Below are 11,633 nucleotides of genomic sequence, written 5' to 3' on the forward strand. Positions count from 1 at the left end.
GGGGAGTTCCAGTTGCCCATCTGGGGGCATCTGGAGAGATGTGAGTGAGCTGATGAGCTTGGGACTGGGCCAGGGAGGGACCCCAGCGGGCACGTGGGTAGGGGCTGATCCAGGCGGGAGGACACACAGAGGAAGAGGAAAGGGTTTCTCACCCTTCCCATCACAGTCACAGTTTTGGCCAAGTTGGTAAAAGCAGGTGCATCAGACGGTAAATTCCTTCTGGAAAACTGCCCAGGCCTTCTCTTCCTCTGGTGAGGGCATGTGGCCTGATGGAAAGGGCAGCAGGCAGGGATCTGGGTTCGGGACCTGTTTTGCTGTTGCTGGTACCCTGAGGTTCAGAACTCACTTCACCACCGGAACCTCCTTTGCTCTTCCTGGAACCTCAGACCACGAGGACCCAGCAAGTGTAGCTGAGATGAGGGAGAGGAGATAGTGGATGGGGGTGGGGACCATACCAACCACGCGCCCTGGAAATGTTTGGACCCGCGTCCCGGAAGGAGTCTGAAAAGTTTAGGGCGGAGCTGACATTTCTTCTATTTCTCCCCTAGGGAAAGGTGGACCCTGGGGGTTGACTCTTAGTTGCTTACAGCTGTCCAAACTGTCCGGTTTAGCTCACAGGAGACCCGTGGAGAAAGCGCATTTGTAATAATCAAGAAATCGGGAGGATAAGTTCTGCTGAGGCACGTTGGGTGCCATTTGGTATTTGAATATGTGGCCCAGACACCTGTCCCCCTCCTTCTAAGCTCCTACCTGAGCGTTTTGCAGGGCAAGAAGAGAAGACAGGGTGTCAGGAACTCCATTCCTTCCCTGCCAGTGCTGTGATTACCCTCTAGTTCCTTTCTGCCATTTTTGCCCTGTAGCGATGACTCAGCCAAGGGCGGTAAAGTTTCCTCCATACCACGTCACACCGTGAGGAGAGAGCAGATGCCGTGGGGCGGAGAGAGCTGGGCTCAGGGTCAGTCCTGGCTGGATGGACGCCGTGCCCTGAGGGCTGTGTGATCCGGGACATACAGCCCCCAGAACCTCATTCTCGTCCCCAGTGGAAGGAAGGCGATGATTCTTCCCCACTAGCAGTGTGGGGAGAACAGGATGGAGCAGTGGACACGTGGGGCCCCTCCGCTTCTATTTCCCACCCCTGCTGTGGACCTCTTTCCAAGCCCATCAGTACTCTAGACTGTTTGCTTTAGAAGCACGGACCGCATTTCCTCGTGTTCCTGATTCTTCCTCTTTGCCTTTGGTCTGTGCTGTTAATGCTAGCCTGCAGAGATCGTTATTCCTATCAAGGCAGATTTCCCGAGATCTGGGTGATGGTTTGCTCCTTTCCGGTCGCCCATCGTGTTAGTGTTTGGCGAGACCACCTGGGCCTCCTGAGCTCCTGGGTTCCAGCACCTTGTCCACACAGGCCCACTCGTCACCTTCCCCCTGCTCGTGGCTCTGTGTGGTGGCCACCAGGGCCAGACAGTGAGACCTGGCTGTCACGTGTCGCCTTCCTCCTGCCACGCGGTCAACGCCTGAAAAGCCAGTGACTTTTGACCGTTGTTCATTCCTTCCCGACACTTTCATTTCTGGGTGGTAACTTTCGACTTTATAAATTGTGCTTAGCACTTTGATCTTTAGTTCATTCATTCATTTAGCAGTTCATGTACCGAGTGCCTCCTGTGTGTCCAGTCCATAGTAGAACCAAGGACCTACTATGTTCAAGAACGAGAGATACAAGAGTGACCAGGAAAGACAGTGCCATTGGCCTCTGGCCTCACATTGCAGTGGGGAGACTGTGATAACCAAGAAGACAAATGACTCTATAACCTGATTCAGGTAGTGATCACGTCTTATTCTTTTATGATGTGGACATGTGGCTTTTTTTTTTTTTAATAAATTTATTTATTTATTTATTGGCTGCTTTGGGTCTTCGTTGCTGCACGCGGGCTAGTTGTTGCGGCAAACAGGGGCTACTCTTTGTTGCAGTGTGCGGGCTTCTCATTGTGGTGGCTTCTCTTGTTGCGGAGCACGGGCTCTAGGCGCGGGGGCTTCAGTAGTCGTGGCACGCGGGCTCCAGCAGTTGTGGCTCGTGGGCTCTAGAGCGCAGGCTCAGTAGTTGTGGCGCACGGGCTTAGTTGCTCCGCGGCATGTGGGATCTTCCCGGACCAGGGCTCCAACCCGTGTCCCCTGCGCTGGCAGGTGGATTCTTAACCACTGCACCACCAGGGAAGTCCCGACATGTGGCTTTCTTACCTCTTCCTTTTCTAACTTGAATCTCTGTCTTTTGAAAAGCACAGTTTCCACTGGCATGAGATATCATGCTGTCTCTAGATTGATCATCTTTTTTGTCAAGATACTCTTTGACAACTCTGTTCACGCCATTTCACTTGGTCGGTTGGAATCACAGGACTTGTGAGTTGGAGGCTGAACTTCAGAAAGACGGTGACTCGTACAAGGTCACACGGCTGGTCGCTAAGGAACCAGCATAGGAACCTAAGCTGTGACTCCAGGTCTCTTTATAGATCAGTGTCTCATGCTGGTGAGACACTCCGTGGCTGGTCTTCCTCCTTATAAACAACGGGGAGACAATCAGTTGCAACCTCAGTCAAGCAGCAGAAGCTTGGAGATGGCTTCAGGGGCCTGGAGTCCAGACCACAGTCCCCAAGAGGTGACGGAGGTCTCCCACTGGACTCTTGTTCTCCGTGCTCAGGCTTCTGCATCCCCGGCACACCAGCTGCAATTTACAAAGCAGAGACGAGACATGAAGGTGAAGTGCCTGAGGGGACCTACATTTTTCAAAGGGAAAAAAAGGCTTAATTATATCTTTAAGAGGCACAGACACGCCGAGGAATACCAGCAGCGTCTGAGACCTGAAGCAGAAATGCCAAGGACGAGGATTTGGAAGATTAACACAGTTGAACTCAGCATCATGGCCTTTTTTTTTTTTTCCTGGGGCTCTTGAAAGGTAGGGAGGTAAATACTGCAGCAGGTAAGATGGACAAGGCAGGCGTGATGGAAAGGTACCTCTCCCTTTGTCCTGCATTTTGCTGCTGGAATGGTCATTGCACATAAAGCTGCTCTCTCTCGGAGCCTTCAGTGGCCCCCTTTCCTTCAGGACAGTTTTGAGGGGCCCTCAAGGACTGGTGTCCCTTCTTTCCTCCCTCCTTCTCTTTTCTCTCTCCTTCTTTCTTCCTCTGCCTTCATTTCACTCAGTAACCTTAATGGTGCCCCTGCTGTGTCCTGCCCCAGGCCCTGGGCTGGGGACAGTGAGACAGAGAAGAGCATGATGCAGACCCTGCCTGGGAAGGGGGAGCCAACTGTGAATATTCCCTGCACTGGGCAGATGCAGGGCTACAGCCGAGGGAGACACAGAGTGGGGCTGCGGAGGCTGCATGAAAGAGGACACAGGCAGTCTATTTGGTCCCCGGTGCCTGGCACATAGTAGATGCCAACTATACCTCTGTAGAATCAAGTGGACGATGGAATCGGACCCCTGGTGGAGGTCCAGTTTCTAATGTTTGTGATGCCACCTATGGGCAGCAAGGGTTTCTCTTCTTCCCTCTCTCGTTTCCCTGCACTGGGAACGTTGTTGGTAGTTCTGAAAGAACACTGGTCTCGAATCGGCGTTGGGGAGGAAGCCAGGAAACTTCTGACCTGGGTTCTGGGTTCTGTGAGCCTGACGAGGTGTGAGGTCCCTGGAGAAGCCCTTTACCACCTTCTCAGCCTCATCCATCTATCTTCCCCAAGATTAACACTGTTCCCAGAGCTGACCCGAACCTTCATACTTTTGGCCTTTGCACATGTCATACTTGCCTCCTTAGCTCCTACTTACTCTTCAAAATCTGATTTGAAGTCACCTCCTCTGTAGAATCTTCCTTAAACCTCCCCAGAAGGATGGCCCCTATTGAATGGATGTGTGGATGGGTGGATGGATGGATGGATGGATGGATGGATGGGTGGATGGATGATGGATGGATGGATGGGTGGGTGGATGGATGGATGGATGGATAGATGGGTGGATGGATGGATGGATGGGTGGATGGATGGATGGATGGATGCCTGGGTGGGTGGATGGATGGATGGGTGGATGGATGGATGGATGGGTGGGTGGATGGATGATGGATGGATGGATGGGTGGATAGATGGGTGGGTGGATGGATGGATGGATGGGTGGGTGGATGGATGATGGATGGATGGATGGATGGATGGGTGGGTGGATGGATGGATGGGTGGGTGGATGGATGATGGATGGACAGATGGATGGATGGATGGATGGATGGATGGGTGGATGGGTGGATGGATGGATGGATGGGTGGGTGGATGGATGGGTGGGTGGGTGGATGGATGGATGGGTGGGTGGATGGATGATGGATGGATGGATGGGCGGATGGATGGATGGGTAGGAAAGCTGTGAAGAAAGAAGTGATATCAAGAGAAAGTCTAGGTTCAGTGAAGATGAAGACAAGGAGGTGGAACTCAGGCTTGAAGTAACCTGGGAATGAAGGGAGCGTGTTCACCCAATCAGAGCCCCCAGGAAGTGTGGCTAGGCTGAAGAAGAAGTGGTCAGGTCTACTGAGTGGGCGTGGGTAGCCTGGGAAACTAGGGCTGACTAGGGTTATAGATAGAGTTGGAGATTCAGTGTGGACCTCAGATCAGAGGAGAGGGACAGAGAAGCTGATTCTGGAGGGGTGGGAAGGGAGGCATATTCCTCAGCACCTGCTGTGTGCAGTCCTACGACGATTTCTTTAACCCTTGCGGCACACCTATTTCTTCCACCTTAATCATTTTTTTTGTTAAATGCAAAGATCCTGAGAAAATCCAGGCCCTGAATGTGCCCTGTATCTGAAATTCAGCCCCTTCTCAACAGCCTTTTCATTAAAGCAGCCCTTTGCTTCCTTCAGTGTTTCATTTGTCTCTTAGCCGTTTACAGTTCTGGTCTTTGGCCATCGTAGAAACTAAACCTCGTGAAGCCCTAACACGACATATTTAGGTACATTTTCTACACATTCAGAGCTTTCCTTTCTCATAAATTTTTAAGTCAATCCAATAAAAATATTCAACTCTTGCCGTATTGTTCAATCATGTAAGAATTCAGCTCTATTTTAACTGAAAATCAGATCACATTTGAACGTTGGGAAGCTTTGTGACATCCAGCAGTCACTTCTGAGGGAGAAGCGGCAGGATGGCCTTGGGATGGTTTTGTTTCTGATTCTGAAGTTTGCTATTGTTTTTCGTTATTTGGCCGCGCCGTGTGGCACATGGGATCTTAGTTCCCCAACCAGGGATCAAACCCGCGCCCTTGGCAATGGAAGCCGGAGTCCTAACCACTGGACTGCCGGGGAAGTCCCTGAAGGTTGCTGTGTTTAATCCTTGTTTCACAGGAGAGGAAATGAGGACTCAGAAAGGTTGGATAACTAACCTGGGGTCATGCTACTGACCGAGGTCGGTTGGACTCCAACCCTTTGTCCTGAAGAGCTGCAGTCTCATAATCCAGCTAGAATGACCCTGTCCTCGAGCCCAGCTCCCTGCATTAGCACCTTCTCTTTCCTCTCTGTCCCCAGGCTGAGCCCACCAAGGACAGCCCCTCATTTTCTCTACACTAGCTCCTTAGCCCGGTGCCCGACACACACAGGTGGGCCCAGAAACTTCTGTGGGTCTGAACTGTGGATGCTACCAAAGCTCCCACATGCAGCCAGGAATCTTCATTTAAATGTGCATGTGTGTGATATAATTATTTTGTAATATTTACATTTTATATATACATTTATAATAATACATATTTATATATTAATATATAAATTGTATTTTATATAATAGTAATATAAATTATATAAACATCTATATAAAATATATGGATATATGCAAAAGGTTATATAAATATAAGATAAATACTATACATTGTAATAGTATTTATATATAAATTAGATTTTGATTTATTTTAAATAAGCTCATTATATTTTTATATATGGTTATAATATATATTTTGTATTTATAATAATCAAACTATATATTTCTATATCATATATGATATTTAATATAATAATAATATATAGAAATAAATATATATCGGATCATAGCTTGCAGAAGCGTTCCCTCCACCTCCGTTGCTCTCTGTCCTAAAATAGTTGTCAGGCTCGCGTAGCCTCTCACCCCTCTCCTTCAAGCCCCCCGAGCCCCTCTGAGCACCGCCCCTGGGATGGGTGCCGTCGGCAGGTAACCCAGGCCACTGAGGCTGGTGGGCGCCCGTGGTGGTCTCGGGCCTGGGGAGAGAAGAGGGTGACACTGATGGGGGTACTGAGGAGGCAGGAGAGCTTGGGGCCGCGCCCCCCACAGGGGCCACGCTGACCCGGGCCCGGCCAGTGCCCAGGGAAGGGCAAGTGGGAGTGGCCCGGTCATACTGAGGGTGGTGACAAGCCCGCATCTTTAGCCGGGAGCTGAAGATGTTCATGGGCGTTCAAACAGGACAGAGCTGCCATGTCATCACCAAGTAGGGGCAGAGAAAGGGTGCTGACAGCCCGCAGAAGCCTGTGCTTATCTCTCCATCAGAGCTAAAGCCCTTGTTTGCTTAGAATAGCTTGGAATTCCGCCCTGCTGCTGGGCATTTCACTTTTGAAACTCAAGTTCAGGGAGTGAAAGGGGGGATGGCGTGCCCAAATTCCCCTTCTGAGCATGAACTTGGTGGTCCTGACTGGGAACTGACCGCTGGTGCAGAAGGCCTTAGGGACACTTCGGTCTCCCTGGAGCCTTCGCTCCTCGCGGGACGGGTGTCAGGGGCCTGACTGCTCTGCCCCATGTGCACATTTCCCAGGTCTGTGGCAGGGCTGTTTGTAGAGACCAGCTTGGAATCAGCAGTTGGATGCAGCAAACAATCAGTGGCTCTTTCTCAGCACGTGGTTGAGGAGCTGCAGGCTCCAGGGTGTTCTTTGCGGGCATCCCTGCAGTGGTGTACGGGCACTGAGCGCTCTTTCCCACCCTGCCTTGTGTGACGTCATGTTGGTAGCTTGAGATCGGCCATGGAGATTGTCATGTGGCACAAGTAGAGAGCCGGTCACTCTAGCACCCCTGCGCCGCATGACTTTGGGGAAGTCCTAATATCAGAGCGGGTATGACGGAGGAGTGACCTTTCCTAAATGTCAACAGCTATGGGTGGCACCTGCTCTGTGCCAGGCACTGAAGATCTGCAGGGAGGGCCACCTCCTCCAGGAAGCCTTTCCTGATCCCCTAGCCATGCTCACCTCCATCCTTGCCCCTGCTGGACAACATGCAGACTTCTGTCAGAGCACGGCACTCATCTAGATCTGCCACCAGCTTTGAAGCCAGGATTCTTTTCATTTTCTCGGTGTCACTGGGAACAGTGTCTGGTACCAGTTGAGGAATTGCATGAACTCAAGTGGAAATGAAGCACTGAGCCCGCTGGTCTGGTGGGGGGGTAGCCCTGCACACCTGGAGCTCACACCTTGGCAGACGCGGTGCTGGGGTGTCTGGAGCACACAGTGCAGAAGCACGGGGTCAGGTGGCATCATATGCTCACTGAGGAATCTGAGGCCCAGAGAGAACGGTGGTCTCTCCAAGTCCATGCAGGTGGATAGCACTCACCTTAGCCCCATCTGTCTGGTCCCAGAGTGCAGAAGCATTCTCTCCATGAGCCTTGGGGTTGCACTGCATGGCCAGGCAGTGGCAGCAGGGTCCAGCCTGGAGACGTGGAGCTTCCAGGCACAGGTCTGGGGAGACTTACGGAATCCACTCGTACCACCCAACCCCGCTCCCCTGCAAGTCTGCAGAACACCTGGGGTTGTTCCTTCTTGCACTGTGACTGAGCTGAGCTTGTCTGCCCTGTACTCTGAGCCTTGGCAGGGGAGGCCTCATGACCTTTGCCTGGTCCCTATCTGGTCCAGGCAGAAGTCCTCGCCACCCCCAGCAGCTTCACAGAGATTTCTGCTTCCCCAGAATGGACACCTGTCTCCACTCTGCCACCTGTCCCATTTCTGCTTGCCCTGCTCGGGCTGGACCTGAGCCGCCTCTTGCTTACCTGTTACCATGAACACGGAACAATGAACTTAGGTGTCACCCTCCAGAAAAGAAGTGTGGAGAGCGAGGGAGCCAGGAGTATGTCCCGTGGGGAATCGGGACTTCTCTGCTCAGATAAAGCGTTTCTGGGACCCCACTGCAATCTTCAATGGGAGGGATTGAGAGAAGAGGATCATACCTGCTTTATTTCTTCCCAAGGGTCACAACTGGGCACAGTGGGTAGAAGGGAGTGGGACAGGTGTCTACTGGGCATCTACTCCATGCCAGGCCCTTTATCTAGACTCTTAAATCCTCGGTCACGTAGATGGTGGTAGGGGAGGGAACCTGGGCTCAGAGAGAACAGGAGCTGGTGTTGACCCTAAGGCATCTGACCCCAAAGCCCACACGCACAGATTCCCTCACACTCTGAGCCGCACACAGTGGAAAGGTTGTGGTGAGCTCACTGTCACTTGTCCCTAGAGGTGGCAGCAGAGCCCGGGAGTGACCACTTGGAGGGAGATGCTAAGCACCTGGTTCAGGTGGGACTTGATGAGGCCTAAGGCCTCCTCTAGCTGTGAAATTCCTGGAGGGAAATCATTTCCCAGATCTCCGTGTTCCTTCGGTCCCTGCTAACTCCCAGAACACCTTCTGCTCTCTCCCCAGGTGTTGTGCGCCAGGTGCGGCCCATTGTGGGCCCGTTTCACGCTGTCCTGAAGCTAGAGATGAACTACGTGGTCGGGGGCGTGGTGTCCCACCGAAATGTCGTCAACGTCCACATCTTCGTCTCTGAGTACTGGTTCTGAGGGCCAGCTCACAGCGCAGCCAAGCCTGTGCCTCCAGGCCAAGTCATTGCTGACGATGACAATGCCCTGTCCCTGTTTGTACCACCCAGACATATCTTGATTTTATGTATTTGTTTGTAGTGTTAGGCCGACATGTATTAAGCTGGGCCAGATGAATAAGTCCATCTGTTGTAATTTGGTGTTTAAATAATGAGTCCAATTACCTAACTGTTTGGTTGAAAACCTTGCTTATTTTTTAACGGGAAAGTTAAATTTTGCTCCCTTTTTCTGCCTCTGGGCTGGGCGTTGCTAAGGACCAAGGGAAAACAAGACATTTTTCAGGGGGCAGCTAGTCCGAATGCTAAGAGAAGACCAGTTCTTGCCCTGATTTTATGAAATTTGACATTTGGTGCTTTTTTTGCCAATCAGATTTTGTATGTCCAATTCTAAGGACGCAGCTGCCAAACAATAGCAGGTATGATAAATTCTGCCCAGAAGCAGCGTGCCACAATGCCTTGGGGAGCACTTCTAAGGTAAATTACAGTTCTGTGGAAACAGAAAAATCCCTCAGTAAAGACAGAGCCAGTTAGGTTTGTGTGTGGCTCCAGTATGTTCACCAAAGGAATCTCTGGGTTTTCCGCACCCTGCATCCATCATAGGTGGGAAAATAAACAGCTTTGTGATCCTCCTGATGGCCTTTGCAGGGGAGTCTTTCAAGAGGGGGGATCCCGACTAGCAAAGAGCCTGCGAATACTCCCCAAGGCCTTCTCAAAACCCTCCTGCCTCCCAAGGTTCTGGGGTGGGGCCCAGCACGTGTGTTGGAAAAGCTTCCAACTCACGTCATTTCTGACGGCTTGCCCGCCCCCTAGGAAGTGGGGCTCAAGCACCCCGCATGCCCCACGCCCCACGCTTAGCCCAGCGGGCACGTCACGGACCTCTGCTGATGGGGTCCGTCGTGGGCATTCTGATCCCCTCTAGAAGTTGCTGGGGAGAAATAAGGATTCTCTTCAGTGGGAAGGAGAGACCACCAGATGCACTGACGCCCCATGCACTCTAAAACTGGTGCTTCATTTATTCCTCCTGGGAACCCAGCCGGGGGTGTGTGGTCTTGCCCGATTTAGAGACACGCAAACTGGGCTCAGAGAGAGGAACTCAACTGCCCAAAGTCACACAACTTTTTAGAGATAAAGAAGGGATTCAAATTCAGTCTATCAGACTCCAAACTCCATTCCTCTGTAAAACCCTGGGTCAGAAGAGACGTGAACAGACTGGATTTACGGGGTATCCTGACACCACCTTCAGCATGGATGGTGGAGCCAGGAGCAGCCTATGCCCAGAGGCCCACTGGGACCCGCAGGAATTCAGCGTCCATGCCCTTCGTTTCCATGCACGTGTGTTCTCCGAGTCCTGCCCGGGTTTATCCCATATTTTTAGGCATCTCATTCGTGCCCAGCTCATCTCAGCAGCCTGGTCCCTGGCACTAGCTGAGCTCTCAGCCCCACACGTGGGATTTCAGCCTGGCCGGTGTTCTGGTCATTCAAGCCTGTCCTGCTCCAACTCTGTAGAACCTTTGGGAACTCCCAGCGTTTCTGAGGTCACTCATTTGGGGTACTTGTCCATCAAAGCCAGACCTGGGCCAGCCTGTCACATCGGGAGCTGGTGGGGAGGGGAAGAGTCAATGTGGGGCTGGACTGTCCTGGGAGTCAGGTCCAGGGATGAGGCGAGTGCAGGGGACATCTGAGCAGCTCTCAGTGCCAGTGAATTGGGGTCTTGGCAGGGAAGGGGAGGGTGCCTGGGGTCTGATCACAGGAATTGAAGCCTCACTATAGGGGCAGGAAGTGCGGAGGCCACAAAGGGTTCTGGTTTTCCACCTGCAGCCTGTGGGGCAAGTCTGCAGAAGCCAGGCAGTTCTGAGCACAGGCCCTTGGAGAGGAAGGTTTCTGGGAGTCTCTTCCTTCCTGAGGCCTGGGTGGAATCGGGTGGGAAGACATAGGCGCTGGCTCCTCCTGGGAAACGGCCTTTCCCACACTCTTAACAAGAGTTAAGGTGAGAGGTGCCATTGGTGGACAGGGCCAAGCCTCCCGCCATTGATTGGCTCACAGATGAGCACATGACCCAAGCTGGCCAATCAGACCTTCCTGACGAAGGGTGGCAGGGCATGGGAAAGGGCAGAGGAGAGGTGGTGAGGTCAGGGAGCTGCGGGGTAGAAAAGCAGAGAGGAAAAGGGAACGGAGGCCTGTTCCTGCCTGATTCAGAGAGCCAGAGGGGCCGGGTCCGAACCTCACCTTGGCAGGAGCTAGCCATGTGAGTCACTGCCATCCGCCAAGCCTCAGTTTCTGCATCTGCAAAATGGAGCCAGGAATCCCTGCTCAGATGCCTTGCTTCCCGATGGCAGTGAGCAGCATTGGAGGTGATGAGAGCAAAAGGGCTTTGCAACTGTAAAGCGCTGCGTACTTGGGTGAGATCTTATCATTATTCATTGTTAAAGGTAACAATGGTGACGATGATAACGGTTGCCGCTGTCAAGCCACACGAATGTCCTCCGGAAGCCAGACATCTTTTTAATTCTGCATTTCCTTTTCTTAATAATCTGTGAGAGATCCGGGACAGACAGTCGTGTATATTACACACGAGCCTAATTTTTCATATGTCACATCACACTCCGGGTTGGGCACCTGATGGACAGTATATATCCCATTATTCTTGCAAAGTAATTACTGTCACTGCTCAGTGTCAGCTGCATTAGGTTCCAGAAGGTCTTGTGCTGTAACATTCTACCAGAAAGCCATGTCTGCTTTGAATGAAGGGAACCTACTTTAATGTTCAGAGCAGCACCGTAGCATTGTGGCAGGAAAGGATTACCTC

At 51.9% G+C, this 11,633-nt stretch overlaps 1 protein-coding gene across 1 annotated transcript in view; it reads left to right on the top strand.

The window, feature by feature from the left end:
* FBLN1 (fibulin 1) overlaps positions 1 to 9,671 on the top strand; it is a 77,657-nt gene extending 67,986 nt beyond the window's left edge. The window contains exon 17 of the mRNA XM_022596915.2: positions 8,650 to 9,671. Within this exon, the coding sequence (XP_022452623.2) occupies positions 8,650 to 8,789 (140 nt within the window). The 3' untranslated portion in view covers positions 8,790 to 9,671. The remainder of the gene's footprint in view (positions 1 to 8,649) is intronic.
* Positions 9,672 to 11,633: the final 1,962 nt, after the last annotated feature.

This window comes from Delphinapterus leucas, chromosome 11 (assembly GCF_059928025.1).
Source record: "Delphinapterus leucas isolate spDelLeu-1000000601 "Yukka" chromosome 11, BTC_Dleu_Yukka2, whole genome shotgun sequence".
NCBI classification, from domain to species: domain Eukaryota; kingdom Metazoa; phylum Chordata; class Mammalia; order Artiodactyla; family Monodontidae; genus Delphinapterus; species Delphinapterus leucas.